Consider the following 18,800-nt stretch of genomic DNA (forward strand, 5'->3'; position numbering starts at 1 on the left):
AGGTGGAGTGATAGCACAGCGGGGAGGGCGTTTGCCTTGCATGCGGCCAACCCGGGTTTGATTCCCAGCATCCCATATGGTCCCCCAAGCACCGCCAAGAGTGATTCCTGAGTGCATGAGCCAGGAGTAAACCCTGTGCACTGCCGAGTGTGACCCAAAAACAAAGAAACAAACAAACAAAAGAGGAGCTGGAATGATAGTGTAGTGGGTAAGGTTACAGCCTTGCATTGTGGCCAACCTGGGTTCCTATATGATCCTGGCATCCTATATGGGATCCTATATGATCCCCTGAGCCCCACCAGGAGTGATCCCTGAGTGCAAAGCCAAGAATAACCTCCAGCACTGCTGGGTGTGGCCCCAAAACAAACTGAATAGGAAATTCGTGCACGCATGCGCACACACGCACACGCACACACACACACACACACACACACACACAGAGAAAAGAGACTTTGTGCTACCCAGACAGATATATCTCACTGTACAATTCCTAATAACATGCGTATGCCTATTTGAAGATGTGTGTTACAGCGACAATCATGGACGCAGAATGGATCCAGGCATTTGAGTTTATTGAAACACACCATAACTCACCGCAGTCCCACAAAGCAGGACGTAAATATTCAGGAAACCCCTCGGACTCCAAAGTGCCTGATACTGTGCTAAGAGCTTTATTGGCAGAGGGCAATCCACATTGACTCCGATTCCAACCCAGAGAGGTGGCATGACCGCACAAACGCAAACTCTTTGACCAAAGAATGCACTGAGGTCTGGAGAGGTGAAGGCTTGTCCGAGGTCACACAGCGGGGCAGCAGGGAGCCGGTGTTTGAACCCGGTGATGCGGTGATCATACAACTTCAGGGTGGGTTCCTGGTGGGGGGGGGCTGTTATTTGCGCAAGTCTGGCACGAGGAAGATCTTCTCTGTGTCACTAGAAAAGAGGATGGTCCTCCTCTGGACCGTGGTCTCCCGGGGCTTCCAGACCATGGAGAGGAGGCTGGCCAGGACTGCGTTGAGGATTGCAGTCACATAGCCCCAGCCCAGCTGGCACTGCCCACTGCAGTAGATGGAGGAGTTTCCACAGGCATCTCTGGAAAACGAGGATGCCAGGCTGACAGGGAAGACCAGAAGGCCCACCACAGTGGCAGTGGCTAGAGACAGTAGGAAAGGAAACCCGTCAGTCAGTGTAGGGACTAGGGCTAACCTTCCACCCAAGGACCAAGTCACCCACCCACTCACCATCTATCCATCTACCCACCCAACCATCTATCCATCCATCCATCTGTCCACCCACCCAACCATCTATCCATCTGTCCACCCACCCATCCATTTACTTACATACCCATACATGCATCCATCCACCCATCCACCCACCCACCCACCCATCCACCCACCTATCCATCCATCCATGCATCCATCCGTCATCCATCCACCTACCTACCTACCCACCCATCCACCTATCCATCCATCCATCCATCCATCCATCCATCCATCCATCCATCCATCCATCCATCCATCCACCCATCCACCCATCCACCCGTTCATCCATCCACCCACCCACCCATCCACCCACCAAATCTATCATTCATTCACCCATCCATCTATCCATTTATCCATCTATCCATTTATCCATCCACATATCTATCCAAACATCCATCCACCCACCCACCCATGCACCCACCCACCCACCCATCCATCCATCCATCCGTCATCCATCCACCTACCTACCTACCCACCCATCCACCTATCCATCCATCCATCCATCCATCCATCCATCCATCCATCCATCCATCCATCCATCCACCCATCCACCCGTTCATCCATCCACCCACCCACCCATCCATCCATCCATCCATCCACCCATCCATTCATCCATCCACCCATCCATCCACTCACCCATCCACCCACCCACCCGTCCATCCATCCATCCACCCATCCACCCGTCCATCCATCCACTCAGCCATCCATCCATCCATCCATCCATCCATCCATCCATCCATCCATCCATCCATCCATCCACCCATCCACCCATCCATCCATCCACCCACCCACCCACCCATCCATCTATCCATTTATTGACTCATCTGTTCATATACTTATTACTTAGCTACCTTTCCATCCATCTGCCCATCTACACATTCAACTACTCAATCATTCATTCAACAACATTTTCATTCACCCATTCTCTTCATTTCTCTGCCCACCTCCTCATTCACTCATCAGTGCATATTTTTTTTTCTTAGTGGGCTGACCTCTACCTATCCATCTACCCAATCTAATCATCACATCCATAACTAGAACTAGACGGCTCCTCGACGTCCAGGTTCTCAGTGCAGGACAGTCAGATGACCTTCAGCCTCCCTGGCTGCTTGTCTGCCACGGGCGCCAGCACCCAGCACGTGTACCTAGACTCAGCTCAGTGCCGGTTAGCATCTCCCACACACTGGTCAGGAAGCTCCCGGGGCTCTCGTTTGAGCCCTGTGCCCCTCCCGCCTCATAGCAAGTGCCCACTGGGCAGTCTGGCCTGCGGCCCCACTGCCGACCGTGCAAGCCTGAGACTAGCCTTTATCTTAACGGGGCTGGAGCAATAGGACGGTGGGCAGGGTGCTTCCCTTGCATGTGGCTGACCCGGGTTTAATCCCCAACCCCCCATATGGTTCCCGAAGCCAACCAGGAGTATTTCCTGATAGCCAAGCCAGGAGAACCCCCTGTGCACACCCAGGTGTGGCCCCCAAACAAAAACAAACAAACAGACTGTATCTTGCTACACATCGGTCCAACGCTATTCGATGGTCATGGGCTCTGTGTGAAGCGCTATGCTGGGTGCAGGAGAGATGGAGATACGCGCCCTTTGCTGGAACGATGCTAGGGCAGAGGGGGGCACAGAAAGCAAGCATGTTGGACACTCGGGGAGAGCAAGAAAATACCAAAGCCAAAGGATGGAGACCCTCAGGAGAGGGATGCTCCCTTCGGATGAAGCAGGCGACATGGCGGAGGCAGCGAGGTGACATCTGAACAGAGATCTGTGACGAGAGGCAGAGCTCCGAGGAGAGAAAATTCCGAGCTGAGTGTGCGACCCTGGTGAGAGGAGCCCACAGAAAGCAGGGCAAGGAGCTCGGGAGCACATGGACACCGGCACGGTGGCAAGGAGATGAGATGAGGAGACACTGGCACAGCCCCGCAGGATGTGGCAGGGTCTGTAGATTTTTTCTGTGTGTGGCAGGAAGTTGTGGGAGGGCAGATAAGCCAGTCTGAGTGGCATGCTCTGATGGCAGATTTCTTAGGACCTGTTGGACCAGTGTGTAGCAGAGAGACTCCGGGGGGCAGCGGTGGGGGGGGGGCAAGGCTGGCATCAGGGAGACCCAGAGGTGGTAAATGCTCGGATGCAGGTGTGAGAATTCACTGGGGGGTGGGCTGCCATCAAGGCTAAACCATGTGGTACCCAGGGGTGAGCTAGAGAAGAGCATCTCTCTGAGCAGCTGTCGCCCTGAACTCAGCAAGTGGAGCGTAGGTTGGATTTCAGCCGCCTCCTGCCCTCGGCTGGGCACCTCCGTGCAGGGCACAGCTTGTTCAAGTGTGTGAGTGACCCCAGGAGAGGGAAAGCAAAGCAGGTGAGACAGCGGGGGAGGGAGGGAAGGGAGGGCACAGGTTCTTCGGGCCAGGTAAGGGCAGGAGCAGGTGGTGTGAGGGTGTCATTCCCTCCCCACGCCCCCTCTCTACATTCCTGACTTACTAAGGAACCAGGAAGGGCCCATAATCCTGGGATTTATCACCAAGATTCCACGCAGGAGGCCAAGCCCGCGCCCAGGCTGCTCTTTCGCTCCTGCCACAAACACGTCTGGAATGCTGGTGCGACTTCCGACTTACCTGCGGCTGCCTGCATGCCTGGCGTCAGGCTGCTGCCCCTCCTCGGACACAGCCCTTTGGGGGCCAGCGCCCAGGCCAGGAGCAGAAGCGCGTTGAAGACCAACAGCAGCCAGCCCCCCAGGAGACTCGCAGCGGCCACCTGCAGGAAGGGAAGGAGCGGGGGTTGGCCAGGCTGGGGCAAGCGGGTGGACCAGCAACTGGGCGCAGGACCCCCAGGGGGGCTGTGCCAAGGACCAGAGCCACCAGCCTCGGGACACACAGCTTGGTGGTAGAGCCAGAGGGCAGAGAGGTGGCGCGGCAGGTGAGACATCCGCCTGGCATGTGTCTGTGTGAGTGACCAGCTGTGGCCCCAGTGTGAGCCGCTAGTATCCCACATGGTCCCCTGAGCACTGCCAGAGGCACTCCCGAGACTTCTCGGTCCGGCCCAAACTCTCTTCCCACCCATCCCTGAAAAGAACCAACCCTTCCCCCCTCCAACGCACACACAATCTAAAGCTACAGCCACTACGTGCTGGCCTGAAGGAGGATGGGACCTACGGCAGACCGCCAAGAGGCCCCTGGGTAGATCCCCATTCTGGAAGACTGTGGCTTCCTGAGAAGGTTTTGGTTGTGTGCATCGGGACAGGGACTCTCGGCACCTAAGCTGGGGCTTCCAACCCGGATGCTCAGCGGGGTTCAAAATGCTTAGGCCAGGTCAGTTGCGCAGGTTCTGCACTGCACAAGGGTGGGAGACGCCTTTGAGAGTCCCCCATGGACCAGCGCGTGATTACAGTTGCTCCCAGCAGGGGGCAGTGCAGCGCTTTCCAAAAGGGGCACCAGCGCCTAAATTTGTACCAGAGGCGGGCAGGCACCTGCCCGCGGAATCAGCCCTGCCAGGTCCCACCGGATAAACTCACGGCCGGAAGTGAGAAGGGGGAAATGAGAAGCTGGTATTTTTTGCAAATTTCATTAAATAAATCTGAAGGCCTTTCACGCCTAGGAATTTGGGTGCGGGCCCGGGGGGGGGGGTGGCTGGGGGACGGGGTGGGGTATCCCGACCCGGGAACACCCAGGGTGTCAGGAACGGGGCCTGCTTGCCTGCCCTGCGGGGCTGGGCCCGACCTCACCTTCCAGGAAAAGTCGGGCATCTCCTCCAGGGACCAGAAGGCCCCGCAGGTCTGGTTCCAGTCGGCGCCCGGGGACCAGGCGCAGTAGGTGAGGACGCCGAAGGAGAAGCCGGGGGTCCGGAACCAGGCCGGGGACACGAGGCTGAGGCCCGAGATGCAGGTCAGGGAGAGCCCCAGCGCTGCCCACACGCTGCCCACCATCAGGCCGATGGGCGCCTGCACAGGTGAGAGAGAGAGTGAGGGGCTGCCAGGTGCACCCCAGCCCCTCTGCAGGCCGGGACTCGGGTCCGGGTGCAGACCCCGGCCAGCAGCCTCCTTCCCGCCCGGAGAGGACACGGAAGGCGTTCGTAAGGAACGGGCTTTGCGGGGCTGGAGCAATAGCACAGCGGGGAGGGTGTTTGCCTTGCACTCGGCCGACCCAGGTTTGATTCCCAGCATCCCATATGGTCCCCTGAGCACTGCCAGGAGTAATTCCTGAGTGCAGAGCCAGGAGTAACCCCTGAGCATCGCCGGGTGTGACCCAAAAAGCAAAAAAAAATTAAAAAAAAAAAAAGAACGGACTTTGCGAGCAAGTTTTGGACACACATACCCGCAACCCTCGAGGCTGGCTCGGGCGCTGGCCTTGCCCGTGGGTCTGATTCCCCACAGCCCATAGGGGCGCCTGATCCCCGCCATGAGTGATATCTGAGCACAGGTTCTGGAGTAAACCCTGAGCACCTCCCAACTTACCCCCCTTACCCTCCACCCTCCCCAGTCTCTCACAGACACACACACACACACACACACACGCACACGCACACGCACGCACGCACACACGCACACACAGAATTCTTACAGTCTTAGCTGGGTGATAACTAACAGGGCCTGTGGCTGAGGCAGGAAGGGGTTTTGCTGAAAGCCAGTGCAGTCATGGTCGCTGATGGCTAAGAAGGAGGACTGGCTCTCTCCAGGGCTAGCCCAGGTCCAGAACAGCCGAGCTGCCGACCAAGTGCACGGCACGGCCGACTTCCGGCTATTGCCGTCCACTCCTGGGTGTCACCTGGAGCATCTAAGCCACCACGCTTTGAAGGTGGCAGGAACCCTGGGCTGGGAGGGCACCCAGGCCCTCTCCCACTCTCCCGCTTCGTGAGTCGGGCAGACCCCAGGCTCTGGGCCTCTGTTTGTCCATCTGTAAAGCAGGGGCTGCATCCCAGGGGTGGGGGCAGAGCGCGTGGGCTTCAACAGCTCGGCTAGGCAATGTGGCCTCAGAACGCCAGTTTGGGGCCATAGGACAGCGAGTAGGGCGCTTGCCTTGCATGTGACCGGCCCAGGTTCCATCCCCAGCGTCTCACAGGACAGCTGAGAACCCCCGGGACTGAGTGCAGAGCCACTGCTGGGTGTGGCCCCATCACTGTCACTGTAACACTCTCATCCCGTTGCTCATCGATTTGCTCGAGCGGGCACCAGTAACATCTCCATTGTGAGACTTGTTGTTACTGTCTTTGGCATATTGAATACGCCATGGGGAGCTTGCCAGGCTCTGCCATGAGGGCGAGATACTCTCAGTAGCTTGCCGGGCTCTCCGAGAGGGGCAGAGGAATCGAACCCAGGTTGGCAACGTGCAAGGCAAATGCTCTACCACTGTGCTATCGGATGATTCCCTAGGTGTGGCCCTTTAAGAAAAAAAAAATCCCATTTCCCTTATTCCTAGTGTTGTGGCCTCGGGGAGGAGATGGGGTGCGGCTGGATGTGCAGGTCCAGGGGTTAGAGGCCCGTGCTGGACAGTGCGGGCAGAGCTAAGCAGCACGGAGGAAGCCGGGAGCCGGGCCGCCCCGACTTTCGGTTCCCAGGATCTGAGAAGGCTCCTGGCTGGCAGCCAGCGGGAGCTGCTGCCCTGCAGGGAGGCAGATGGTGGTCACTGCGCTCCCGCGCCCACACCAGCCTCTCCTCTGCTGCTGGCAGCTCTCCAGGGGGCTGGGGGAGGAGGGGTCAGTGTCAGTGCGGCAGGAAGGGTGGGGGGGGTGGGGGGATCCCAGAGCTGACCAGCCAGCCGGGGACTTTGCCTCTCTCTGGTGGCCCTGGGGGCTCTCTGGGTGCTTCTGACCTTGAAAGGACTTTTGTTCTCCAGATAATGTGCTCAATGTCACCTGGAGAAAAAAAAAAACCACAGCGCCGGCCCCGGGTGCCCAGAAACCTCAATGAGGCTTTAGAACCCGAAACCACATCCGCTGGGCTCCCGCGCGCTGGGACCCCGGAAAGGAAGTCTGAAAGGCACGAAACAGTGTCGCCCCGCAGCTCAGCACAGAACTGTGGGTGGCGCTTCACGAAAGCTCAGGGCGCACCCCAGCCCCCTAAACACAGGCGTGTGCGACCACCCATCAGGCCCTCAAAGACGGAGGAGTGGGTGGGCGTCAGAAAGCAATACACGAGGGGCTGGAGCGATCGTCCAGCAGGGAGGGCACTTGCCTTCCATGTGGCTGACCCGGGTTCGACCCCTCCCCCCTCCCGGTATCCCAGATGGTCTCCGAAGCCCACCTGGGGTAATTCCTGGGTGCAGAGCCAGGAGTGACCTCTGAGCACTTCCAGGTATGACCCAAAACAAACCAACACCAAAAACAAACAAAAAAACCCAACCCAAACAGTGAGACAGAAGTCAAGAGGCCAGCACCACCCAGGGTTAATGTTTGGTCAAGTCTCCCAGCTGCCACCAAGGCGCACACAGGGCCCCGGAAGCCGTCACCACGGCCAACGTGTCCCGACAGCCCTGCCCCTCTCTCCCTTCGACTTCCGGTCCTCACCTGTCAACTGAAGGGGGTTGATCACTCATTCATTCGTTCATTCACTCATTTCACTAGTACTCCATTTTCGTTCCACTGAAAGTCCTGTGTGACCCATGCCCTCGAGGAGCTCAGGCTCCAGAGCAAACAGGACAGAACCATCCTGCCCATCCGCCGTTCCCCGAGGGCTCACCAAGCATCCGCAGGGCTGAGGAAGTGCTGGGAGCAGGAGCTGAAGGGTGAGGAAATTGGACGAGGGATGGGCCCGTGCCCAGAACCTGACACACTGCGGGGGACGGAACAGAAAGGCGGGGGTCGAGGGTGCTACCTAGGAACCCCCCGCTGTGCAGAAGCACCAATGGCCCAGGAACGAGGGGGACAGAGGATGGCCGGTCCAGGGAGGCAGGCCTGAGAGAGCTGAAGGGGGTGGGGGCGGGGCCCAGGACAGGAGGCGAGGTCCTGCGGGTGGCCTGTTTGGGGGAGCAAAGAGCCAGAGGGAGGGGCCGGAGTGATAGCACAGCGGGGAGGGCATTTGCCTTGCACTCGGCCGACCCAGGTTCGATCCCCGGCATCCCATAGGGTCCCCGAGCACCACCAGGAGTAATTCCTGAGTACAGAGCCAGGAGTAACCCCTGAGCATCGCCGGGCATGATGCAAAAAGCAAAAAAAAAAAAGAGCTGGAGGGACTGACAGAAATGGGGAGGGTGAGGCGTCTCTGGCCCTGATTTCTCCACAGAAGGTCCCGAGCAGTGTGACACGGCCCGTGGCATTTCACTTCTTTGCTTTTGTGCCCTGGCGGTGGTGGGGTGGGGGCGCAGGGTGACAGGGATGGAACCCAGAGCCCCGCGCTCAAGGCACGAGCTCTGTCTCTTGAGCTACACCCCCACAGGCTCCCTCCGGGGCTGAGAATAGACTCAAAGGCCTGGAGCAAATGCACGACGCCCTGGGTCCCAACCCCCCAGCCCGAGCTCCGCGGGGGCGGCCCTGGTGGCCCCCCAGCACGGTTTGACATCATGAGTCGGAGTATTGAGCCACTAGGCCTGTGTCCCCAGGAGTCCCCTGCACCACTGGGGCACTCCCCCGCCAAGAAAAACGGAAGGAGCAGAGAGGAAGGACCCGGGAGAGAACACAGCCCAGGGGGCGTGGGCAGCAGGGGCCAGGAGCAGCTGGACTCGCATCCCTGACCTAGGACACAGGTCACGCCCACCGTGGCCGGCAGCTCTGGAGGGTGAGGGAACCGGAAGAGGCCCGGATGCCTCCAGGACCTGGGCCCCAGGGAGGGCGGGGCCTTCTGAGATAAAGCAGCTGGGGCGCAGCTGATTGGCTGCGAGACGGCAGGTGTTCAGGCAAGACTATCACCAGGGCAGTCAGAGACTCCCTGGCATTTGCACCTCCTGGCGCAGGCTGGGGGCGCACCCAGAGGAGCCAGGCGGGGAGCGAGGGGCCACCTGGCCAGAGGCCGTGGGGAGGGGAAGGATGTGGACCAGAACCCCCCTCTCAGTTCCCCCCGCTGCACCAGCTGAGCTGTATTTCTCATTTTACTCCAGGCCTGGCGACAGGCTGCCCGTGTGAGTGAGGACCCATGAGCTGAGCCTCAGTTTCCCCACTGCGATGGACAGTTAGTGCGCCTCCATCCTGACTCCCCCGCCGCACCCTCAGCGGGAGGTGCTGGAGACAGGGCCTGTGGGAGGCCATGAGGATGGAGCCCCCAGGAATGGGATTAGGGCCAAAGAGACCCCCAAAGGGGTCCCCTCCCCGCCAGCCATGGGGGAGCACTGAGGTGCATGGTCAGAGCAGCCCCAGCTCCCACGGGCAGCCCTCCCCAGGCTGGCCCTGTCCCCACCACACAGGCTTCCTGGAAAAGGCAGGTTTCAGCCTACGGCTGCGTCCTTCTGTCCTCACGGCTACGGTCCTTCTGTCCTCACGGCTGTGTCCTTCGGTCCTTACTCACAGGAGCTCACAGACCGAGGCCCTTTCTGGCCTTGGATGACGCTTTTCTCTCCCCCCTCGGGACACGCTTCCCTCTGGACTCACCAGCTTCTGCTCAGCCCCTCCAGGGCCTCCTCTCGGCAAAGGCTGCGGCTTTCCTGGACGTCTGTGACCTCCTGTGAAGGTTGGCAAGCACAGCCCCGTGTGTGATAAGCGTGTTTGTGTGTGTGTGTGCACGCTTGCGCGCGTGTGTGTGTGTGTGTACAGCAAGCACAGCCCAGTGTGTGATAAGCATGTGTGTGTACGTGTGTGTGCATGCGCGTATGGCAAGCACAGCCCAGCGTGTGATAAGCGCGTGTGCGTGTGTGCGTGCATGTGTGTGCGCGTGTGCATGTGCGCGCGTGCTTGTGGGCCCTGGCTGGGCAGAGCCAGCCCCAGTGCAGGACGGGGTGAGGATATGGGGTTTCTGGGGGAAGGAGGCCTGAATGGGGATTAGCTGGCCTGCAATTAAACACCAGGAGGGCACATTCCTGCCACTCCGCTTCCCTCCCCCTTCCTGCCTTGGTAATTCTAGTCCAAGGAACAGACCCCTACACCCCTTGGGAACCAACCCAAGGGTCGTCCCTGGAGGCTGTGACCGTCCCGAAACTGGGCACTGGGCCTTAGAAAGCCTCATGCTCAGCGTCCAACACCAGACGTGGCCCTGCGGGTGGAAGAACCACTCAAACCACCGCGAGTGCAAATGGAGACTGCACTGGCCACAGCCCTGAAGATCCTGTGGTGCAGTTTCAGGAAAGGCTGGATCCGGGTGAGAAAGCCATCACTTGGGAGCGCCCCATCCCCCGCCCCGGCCCCCTCGTAGTCCACCCCGCCCCCCAGCTCTATTTTCTGCGGTGCTGGTTACACTCTCGGGCACATGCTCCCACAATGCTGGCTTCTGGCATAGCTCTATGAGACTCAGCAAGCCAGCACTGTAGCACTGTTGTCCCACTGCTCATTGATTTGCTCGCGTGGGCACCAGTAACGTCTCCATCGTGAGACTTGTCGTGACTATTTTTGGCATATCGAATATGCCACGGGGACCTTCCCAGGCTCTGCCGTGCGGGCAGGATACTCTCAGTAGCTTGCTGGGCTCTCTTGAGAGGGACAGAGGAATCGAACCCGGGTCAGCTGCGTGCAAGACAAACACCCTACCCGCTGTGCTATCGCTCCAGTTCTAGCCAGAGAAAAGGAAATTTCTCTTGGCACATATGAACTCCCGTTGCACAAACGTGGACCACGCTTCCAACCCAGGCGCCCGTGACCGGGAGCAGGACAAAGAGGTCTGATTTGGGGACTGGGGACAGGTTAGGGGTGTCATGGAGCTCATCCCCCTGTGCTCATCTCCATGGGCACAGGAGCGGGGCTGTTTCGAGGAGGAGACTGAGGTGCTGCTTGCAGGGGGCCGTGCGGGGTGGGGGGGCAGGGTACAGGCAGGGCCGGGACAGACAAGCACACCAGTGGGACGTCCAGGAAGCCTGTGGCTGGGGCTTCAGTCCCGGTTGTGTCAGGACATCTCTGCCTCTCCGTGCCTCAGTTTCCCCACCTACGAAATGAGGGTGTCGCAGTAGGTGGTTCTCCGGGTGTTTGCCTTTTTGCATTACTGGACAGTGGCCGGCTCCCTTTCCCCTCCGGGGTCTCCCCCAGGCCCCAGTCACTATCCGTCAAGGGGCTTTGGAAGTCACCCAAGTGGAGCCGAAGCCCAGCTCCGCTGCTGGTCAGGTCTCCGGGGCTTAGCAGCGCACCTGCCCAGCAGCCGCCCGAGGTGGGACGCAGCCTGGCCCGCCGCCTTCCCTGCAGCTCTGCCCCTGCCGCCGTGGGCCAGCTCCCTCAGCAGAGACGGGGCCAGAGCCGTGGCCCGGGTCTCCCCCTCCCCAACACCCCGCCCGCCCCCGCTGCTGTCCAGGCTGAGCTGGCTGGGCCCTGGGCCGGGGTTGGGGACCCCTGACACCCCCTCTTCCAGGCTCAGGCGCAGCTCTGGGGGAGGAGCTGATTGCTCCGAGGCTGCCCTGAGGTCCAGGAGCCACCCAGAGCGGAGGCGCAGTTCGGCTCAGCTGTGACTAATGAGAGGCAACCGCAGAGGCAGCCGCAGAGGCAGCTCCAGCCTCCGTCCCTGCAGCCAGCCCTCAACGCGTGTGACAGAGGTGCCCCGGGTGACAGAACCCTCGGCCAGGTAGCATGACATGACGGGAGAACAGAAGGGATGAACGGGCGCCAGTGAAAATGCGTGCCGGGGGCTTGCCAGCCAATGTGTGGGTACCAGACCCCTCCCCGCCCGCCAAAGCTCCATGTGGCGACTTCAATTTACATGAATTCAAATGACAGACGCTTAAAACTCAGGGCCCAGAGCAGGAGCAACAGCACAGAGGGCAAGGAGCTATTTTGCACGTGTGTGGCCAAGCGGGTCGGTCCCCAGCACCCCACTTGGTCTCCTGAGCGTACCAGGAGTAATTCCTGAGTGCTGAGCCAGGAGTAGCCCCTGCCCAGGTGTGCACCCCTTCCCCCCCAATTAATAATTAATAACAAATAAATAGAATTCGGGGGCCAAAGTTCCAGGTGAGCAAGTAGGGCGTTAACCTTGCACACAACCAACTGGGATCGGATCCCTGGTATCTATATAGTCCCCCAAGCGCTGCCAGCAGGAATTCCCGAGCAGAGAGCCCGGTGTAATGAGCATCAATGGGTGTGGCACCAAACCAGAAAGAATTTAGCTCCTCATTGTGCTGGTCAGATTTGTACTCCTGAAGAGGCATCTCTGGCTCATGCCGGACCGTGGGAAAATACAGGACCACCCCATCACCCCAAGGAAGCCCTCTGGGACAGAGTTACCAAGGGCCTAACAGAACGCTGAATCCAGACAGACTTTCTGGAGGAGGAGGCAGGAGATGGCACAGAAGGGGTGCTGGAACGCCTGTGCCTTGTTCTCAAGAGAGAAGCCAGGCCTGGGAGAGGGGCAGGCTGGCTCCGGAAGCAACGTGCAACCTGACACCTCGGTGCTCAGGGGAGAACCTCGAGGTGTGCACTGGCCGCCCTGGAGGAAGGACTCTGGAACGCTGGAGGCTACCCAGGAAGTCCCGCCTCCTGGCCACGAGGCCTCTGGGAATTGTAGTCCTGCCCTTCGGGGAGGGGGGCCCAGAACCGCTGACCTGGAACCTGAACTTTTCAACCGGGGCTGAAAACTTGTGGGGATGCTGGTCAGGGCTGGAGCACCCAGGGGCTTGGGGGCTTCTCTGGGGGCTGGGAGTGGCGGGAGGGCTTTTGACCAGCCCCAGGGTGGCGAGGAAGGGCCATGCTGCAGTCTAGACTGGCGAGAGACCCAGAGCACTGGTCAAACGAGCCCTGGGCCCATGCGAGCGAGTCAGGATTCGCCCAGGCAGGAGAGGCGGGAGCCCCCGCGAGGTCCGGGAGGGGCGACGGCGGGGGCCAGGCCTGCACTCGGCCCTCCGTGCAGTGCTTCCTCCCCAGCCCCTACTCGGGGTCACGCTGCTGTCGTGATGCCCGGGGCGCGCACCTGGGCGGGGTGACAGGGACGGCACCCTGGTGGTGGCGGCGCCCGCCGGGTCACACCCGGCCACGTGGGCAGTGCGCCCGGCAGAGAGGGTGCGAAGGGCAGCCGAAGGGGCCCCTACTTCTGGCCCAGTACCCCCTTCCCGCGACTCCCCTGGGCCCGAGAGCCTTTAGGGGCCGGGTCCTGCCCGCCCGCCAGGACGGGGACGGGCTTCGCCTGCAGCAGGTGGTGGCCCTGCAGTCCGGCCACGGCGCGCCCAGCCGCACTCTCCCTGAGCCCCGCAAGGGGGCGCCAGGATACTTCGCACACACCCCCCGGGGAGGGGGGCGGGGGTCCTCCCGGGCCCACGACCGCAGGCGACCCTTCTTTACCCCGCGCGCCCAGAATTCCCGGGGGGCCCAAAGCTCGCAGTGGCATGGACCAGCAGAGGGGTCGGTGTCCGACGGGGGGTGGGGGTGGTGCTGGTGCGGGGAAGGGGGGGGTCCAAGACCACCAGTCCGGCGCCCAGGGGTGAGGGGCCCGTGTCCCGGGGCGCTTCCGGGAGGAGCGCAGAGCAGCCTCGCAGCCCCCAGGCTGGGAGTCCGCGCGCGGCGGGCGCGGATCGGGCGCGGGTCGGGCGCGCCCCGGGCCCCTGCGCGCAGGCGCGGCCGGCCGCGTTCCCATGGCGACGGGGGCGCGTCCCCCCGAGGCCCCGCCCCCAGCAGGCTAGGCTGCGCCCGCCGCGGGCCGCTCGGGCAGGTGCCGGGGCCGGCGGGCAGGTGGCGGCGGCGCGGGCCGGCGGCGGCGGCGGAGGCGGCGGCTTCAGGGTAGGTTGCACCGAGGCCGCGCGGGTCGGGGGCCGACCGCCTGCGCCCCTCCGGGGCCGGGGGACTCGCGGGGCGGCGGCGCGCGGATGCCCCCCAAGTTTCTGCTCGCATGAGGCCCCGGGAGAAAAGTTGGCAAAGTTGCCCCGGGAAGAGGCGGGGACCTGCGGGTGCAGCCGGGCGCTGGGTCCGCCCGCGGGGGGCGGCGTTTGCAGGGTGGTCCCGCTGGGGGAGCGCGCACGGCCGGGCTGCAGACCCGAGAGCCGATCCCGGCAGGGACCGGGGCGCCTGCGGGGGCCGGTGGCCGCTCGTGGGGTGCTGCACGCGCGTGGGTCCCTCTCGCCCCCCGCCGGCCCCGGGCAGTGCGTTCCTCGAGGAGATCTGGGGACCGGGAGCTGGGGGTGGGGTGGGGATGGTTGGAAATCCGGGTACCCCCATCGTGGACATCGGTGCGGGGTGCAGGCCCCAGAGGTGGACGCTGGGAGCCAAGGTTCCCAGGGAGCGGAGGGCTCCCGCGGGCGGGGCGCGCCGAGGGCAGCTCCGGGGACCCCCGGGCGCCGGGGCGTCCTCGCCGCCGGCCTCTGCTTCCTTGCGCTCGGCACCAGGCAAGGGGCTGCCACGAGGGGCTCTGGGCTCCGCGCCCCGCTCCCCACCGCATCCCAGGCCCTCCCGGGCACCCCCGCCGGCGGGCAGCCCCCCGGGGCTGCGGGCGGGGTCCCCCCGGAAGGGAAGCGGCCCCGGGACCCCGCTCCCCGGGCCTGACCTTTCCACGCCCTCCTGGCACGCACACGTGGGGCGCGGCGCCGAGACCTGCCCCGGGCTCGGTCGCGGGGTGTGACCCCCGCGGCCAGTAGTACCCGGGGAGGGGGGGAGAGGACAGTTACCTGTTGCACGGCGCAGGAGCGCGCTGGCCACCGCCGCTTCGTGTCCGGGGGCCCAGCGTGGACCCTCCCGCGGAGCCCGCGCGGGGCAGAAGGGACGGTGGGGAGAGGGTTTCCCAGGCCCGGTGGGCGCGGGCCGTGAGGTCCTCTAGGTCTGCACCGCCGGCCCCTCCGCCGCGTCCATGCCCGGCGGGTCCCCCGCGGTGTGTGAAAGAAGGCTCCAGAAACCCAACTTGCTGACCTCCCTAAGAGCGGGATTAGAGGGAGCTTTAACTCGGTCTTTTCTTCTAAATGGGTTAATTGCCCCTCCAGGCCCCTTGCAGAGAGAGGCTTTGAGGGTTGGCTAATCAGTAACAGGGACGTTTGGACAAGGCTTCTCCCCCGCCCCAGCCTCCCCTTTGCTAATCCAGAGGCTCTTGGACAAACATGCGCTCACCTGAATGCTGGCTGTCCCTCCCTGGGACGGTTCCTGAGGGATGTTTGCAGGTGCTAGCCCAGGAAATGGTCTTGGTGTTTGTTTTTGTTTTTCTTTGAGGGGAGGGGGTGGAGATTTTTTTTTTTTTAAGGATTTATTTACATTCTGGACCAGGGAGCAGTTACCTGAGGAAAATGTAGGATGTTGTTCAGTGTCTCAGCCCATCTACCTGTGTGTGTGTGTGTGTGTGTGTGTGTGTGTGTGTGCGTGTGTGTGTTTATTGAGCACCTACTATGTGGCAGATACCCTGGAGACAGTGTGGCCTGCACCTCCTAGCGTCTGTCATCCTGGCATTGCGTTCTAGCTAAGGAGCTCGCCCTGTGGCCCAGTGAGGCTGCTATGCTGATTCTTGACATTGGGGATCTAGCCCTCACCTGAGCTTCCGAAGTTGGGGGGTGCTGGGAGTGGGTGCTAGGTGGGGAGGGGGTGCCTCCCTCAATGGCGCTGGGGGATTTTATTCCAGGCTGACATTAGCAGTATGCAGCGCCTTCTCTCTGAGTAGTTCTCTCTTTTTACCATCACCAGAATATAATTTTTTTTGGGGGGTGGGGGCTAGAAATCCCAGAGGGAATATTATTTGTTTTTGAGCCACACCCGGCACTACTCGGGGCTTCCTCTGGCTCTGCACGAGGCGTCAGCCCGGGCAGTGCTCAGGGCACCAGATGGAATGCTGAGGCTCGACCCAGGTCAGCTGCGTGCAGCGCGTACCTGCTGTACTGTCACTCCAACCCCCAGGGGGGAATGTTTGAACTGGCAAACCTTCATTCATTCGCCAGATACCTGAGGATGTTCCAGCAGAGAGCTGGGGGCAGCAGCCTGAGGGTTAGCTGGGTAGAAGGGGAAACAGAGCAACTCTCCGGTAGGGGTGGGGAGGGATGGGAACCGGGGCATCGCCCGGCATTTGCCCCCATGGTGCTGGGGGAAAAGGGGCCAGAATGTTCTCCGTAGGAGGGAGCAGGAGACACGTCTGGGTGGGGTCAGCCATTCTCCGGGAACGGAGCCTTATTCCAGGGCAGGGCGGGGGAGCGGAGGGCAGCTTTCCTTGGCGAGAGGGATGGGGTCCATTGTGTGTTTGGGGGGGGGCTGCTGGCGTTGTCCACGGGCTCCGCTGTGGAGGGCTGGACTTGATCGGAAGCACCGGCCAGTGTTGGAGTAACTCTGACCGTAAGACCCCCATCCTCCGGCCGTCACTGCCCATCTGGAGCAGGGAGCCCTCCACGCCCCTGCCCGATGCCCCCGTGTCAGGACTTCGTTCTGCTCAGAGTCTCAGCCCTTTCTGCCGGCCCAGGAAGTCCCCTCTGTGACCTTCCCCTCCTTCCTCAGCGAGGGGGCTGGGGCTCGCCACCCCCCTCTCTCTGGCCCGGGTTTTCACCGCCCTTGGCAGAGTCGGATGTGGACTCGCTGCCCAGTCAGCCTGGTTTGTGTTGGGACCTCAGGAGCTGGAGAGGAGAAGCCACACAGGGGGATGAAGGTGGGCCTCGGCTCAACAGGGCGTCAACCCAGGAGGGTTTCCTGAAGGAGAGTGGGCTCGAAAGGGGGAGTTAGCCAGGGAGACTTGGGTGGGATGGGGAGGTGGAGGGGGTGCAGACCCTCTCACCGTGGCCTTGATGGCAACTCAGCTTCTTGATCTGTCAAACGGGCTCACGATGGATAGGACGTGGCTTCCCCAAGGCGTTGTTTGGTGACAGAGCGGAGCTGTGCCCGGCAGATGGTCAGCACGGCGTCCGTCTTGATCGGACACCAACGGCACGGTCGCCGTAACCAACGGGATGATTCTCACCACCGCCTGTTGCATTTCAGGCAGGCCGCACCGCCTCCTGCCCGGGGTGCGTGTCTGTGGTGGGGACCCCGGGTATGCCAAGGGGACATTCCCCGCACAGGCCGAGCCACTGATGCTTCGGAGAGCGCAAGCTTCCCGGGTGGGTTCTGTTAGCCCAGAGATGACGGGAGTGCTCTCCCTGCCCCTCAGCCCCTGTCGGCCCGCCTGGTTAGGAAGGTGGTCGCCGGTTTGGGGGTCGCTGGAGGACAGGAGGGGCCCTGTCCAGCCGGGAGCCCTTGTCCTTTCCCTCCTGCGCACTCGCCCAGCCCCGGTTCCGGCTCAGTTCTTTCCGCAGGTAGGTGCGCGGGTGGGAGAGGACAAAAGTGGAACCGGGGGCCAGAGCGATAGCACAGCGGGGAGGGCGTTTGCCTTGCACGCGGCCGACCCGGGTTCGATCCCTGGCATCCCATATGGTCTCCCAAGCACCGCCAGGAGTAATTCCTGAGTGCAAAGCCAGGAGTAACCCCTGAGCATCGCTGGGTGTGACCCCCCCCCAAAAAAAAAACTAATAAAAAAAACCTCTTCAAAAGTGGAACCGGCTCGTGACATCCTCTGAGCCCTCGCTGTTCGCCAGGCTCGGGGCCAGAATCTCTCACCCCTCACACCTTCCCAGCAAAATCTGGGCGCTGCCTACCTTGGGGGCCCTTGGTGTTGTGGTTCGGGGGAGTGGGGCTTCGAGGGGACCGTCTGCCCGGTGCCCCAACGACGCTCCTGTAGCTATTACCAGTGTTTCATTAGTTTAATCTTGGGCCACACCTGGCGGTGCTCGGGGCGTACTCCTGGCGCTGTGCTCAGGGCTCGCTGGGACCCGATGGGAGGCCAGGGATGGAATCCCGGGGAGTCGCGTGCGGGGCAAGGGCCCTACCCGCTCCGCTGTCTCTCACGCCGCACCCTCCTGTTCTCAAGGCAGCTGACACACGCTTCTCTCCCTTCGGTGTCACGGCCGCTTTCCCGAGCCTCTCAGCTGAGTCACTTCAGGTTCCCGTCCTCAGGAATTCGCTGCTGGGGAGAAGGGGCCAGGGCGTCCCCGCATCGCCGTTCGGTTAACGACCTTTGAAATGTCCTAGAGCCCTGTCCCCAGTAAGAACATGGCATCTGAGCACTGCTGGGTGGGGCCCCGCAGCCCAAAGGGGGAAAAAAAGCACACACACACGTACACACACACACACATGCAACAACCAATCCAGAATATGAAGTATGACCCCTACGTGTGACCTTGGATATTTGCATCTCTGAGTCAGGAGTGACACACGGTTTTATGTGTGTGGTGACACGGGGTCACACCAGTCACATCAAGGACGACAAAACGAGACAGCTTGGGGTGCTGGAGACCCCGGTTGGTTTGATCCCCGGCACCTGAGTGCGAGGGTGTGGGGAGTAGCCCCCCGACCATGGCCCAGCCTAATTCCAAAAAGCAATGAGAGCCAGAAGCCTTAAAGACGGCAAGACGACAGTGTCTGGCGTGGAAAGGGAGCCCCGTGGCCGCCTTGTCCCTCTCTTCTCGCTCTCTGGGTTGGGTATTTGGCTTCTCTCCCAGAGCCAGTGGGAAGGACTCAGCCGTGGTGCCTCTCCCCAGCCCACTGTGACCACGGGCGGGTGACCGAGCCACCGTGTTTCT

The 18,800-nt window shown here is 61.7% G+C and overlaps 2 protein-coding genes across 2 annotated transcripts in view; one reads left to right on the forward strand and one right to left on the reverse strand.

Annotated features, from left to right (window-relative positions):
- Window positions 1–887: 887 nt before the first annotated feature.
- LHFPL7 (LHFPL tetraspan subfamily member 7) lies at window positions 888–5,173 on the reverse strand. The gene is made up of 3 exons (XM_055146619.1): window positions 4,973–5,173; window positions 3,867–4,005; window positions 888–1,150 (listed from the first exon to the last, which is right to left on the reverse strand). The coding sequence occupies exons 1-3, from the start codon at window positions 5,171–5,173 to the stop codon at window positions 888–890; spliced, it is 603 nt and encodes a 200-aa protein (XP_055002594.1).
- Window positions 5,174–13,929: 8,756 nt separating this feature from the next.
- Window positions 13,930–18,800, forward strand: part of KIAA1671 (KIAA1671 ortholog) — a 160,170-nt gene continuing 155,299 nt past the window's right edge. The window contains exon 1 of the mRNA XM_055146823.1: window positions 13,930–14,010. The gene's annotated coding sequence lies outside the window, so the exon portion shown is untranslated. The remainder of the gene's footprint in view (window positions 14,011–18,800) is intronic.

Source organism: Sorex araneus, chromosome 9 (genome assembly GCF_027595985.1).
Source record: "Sorex araneus isolate mSorAra2 chromosome 9, mSorAra2.pri, whole genome shotgun sequence".
Lineage (NCBI taxonomy): Eukaryota > Metazoa > Chordata > Mammalia > Eulipotyphla > Soricidae > Sorex > Sorex araneus.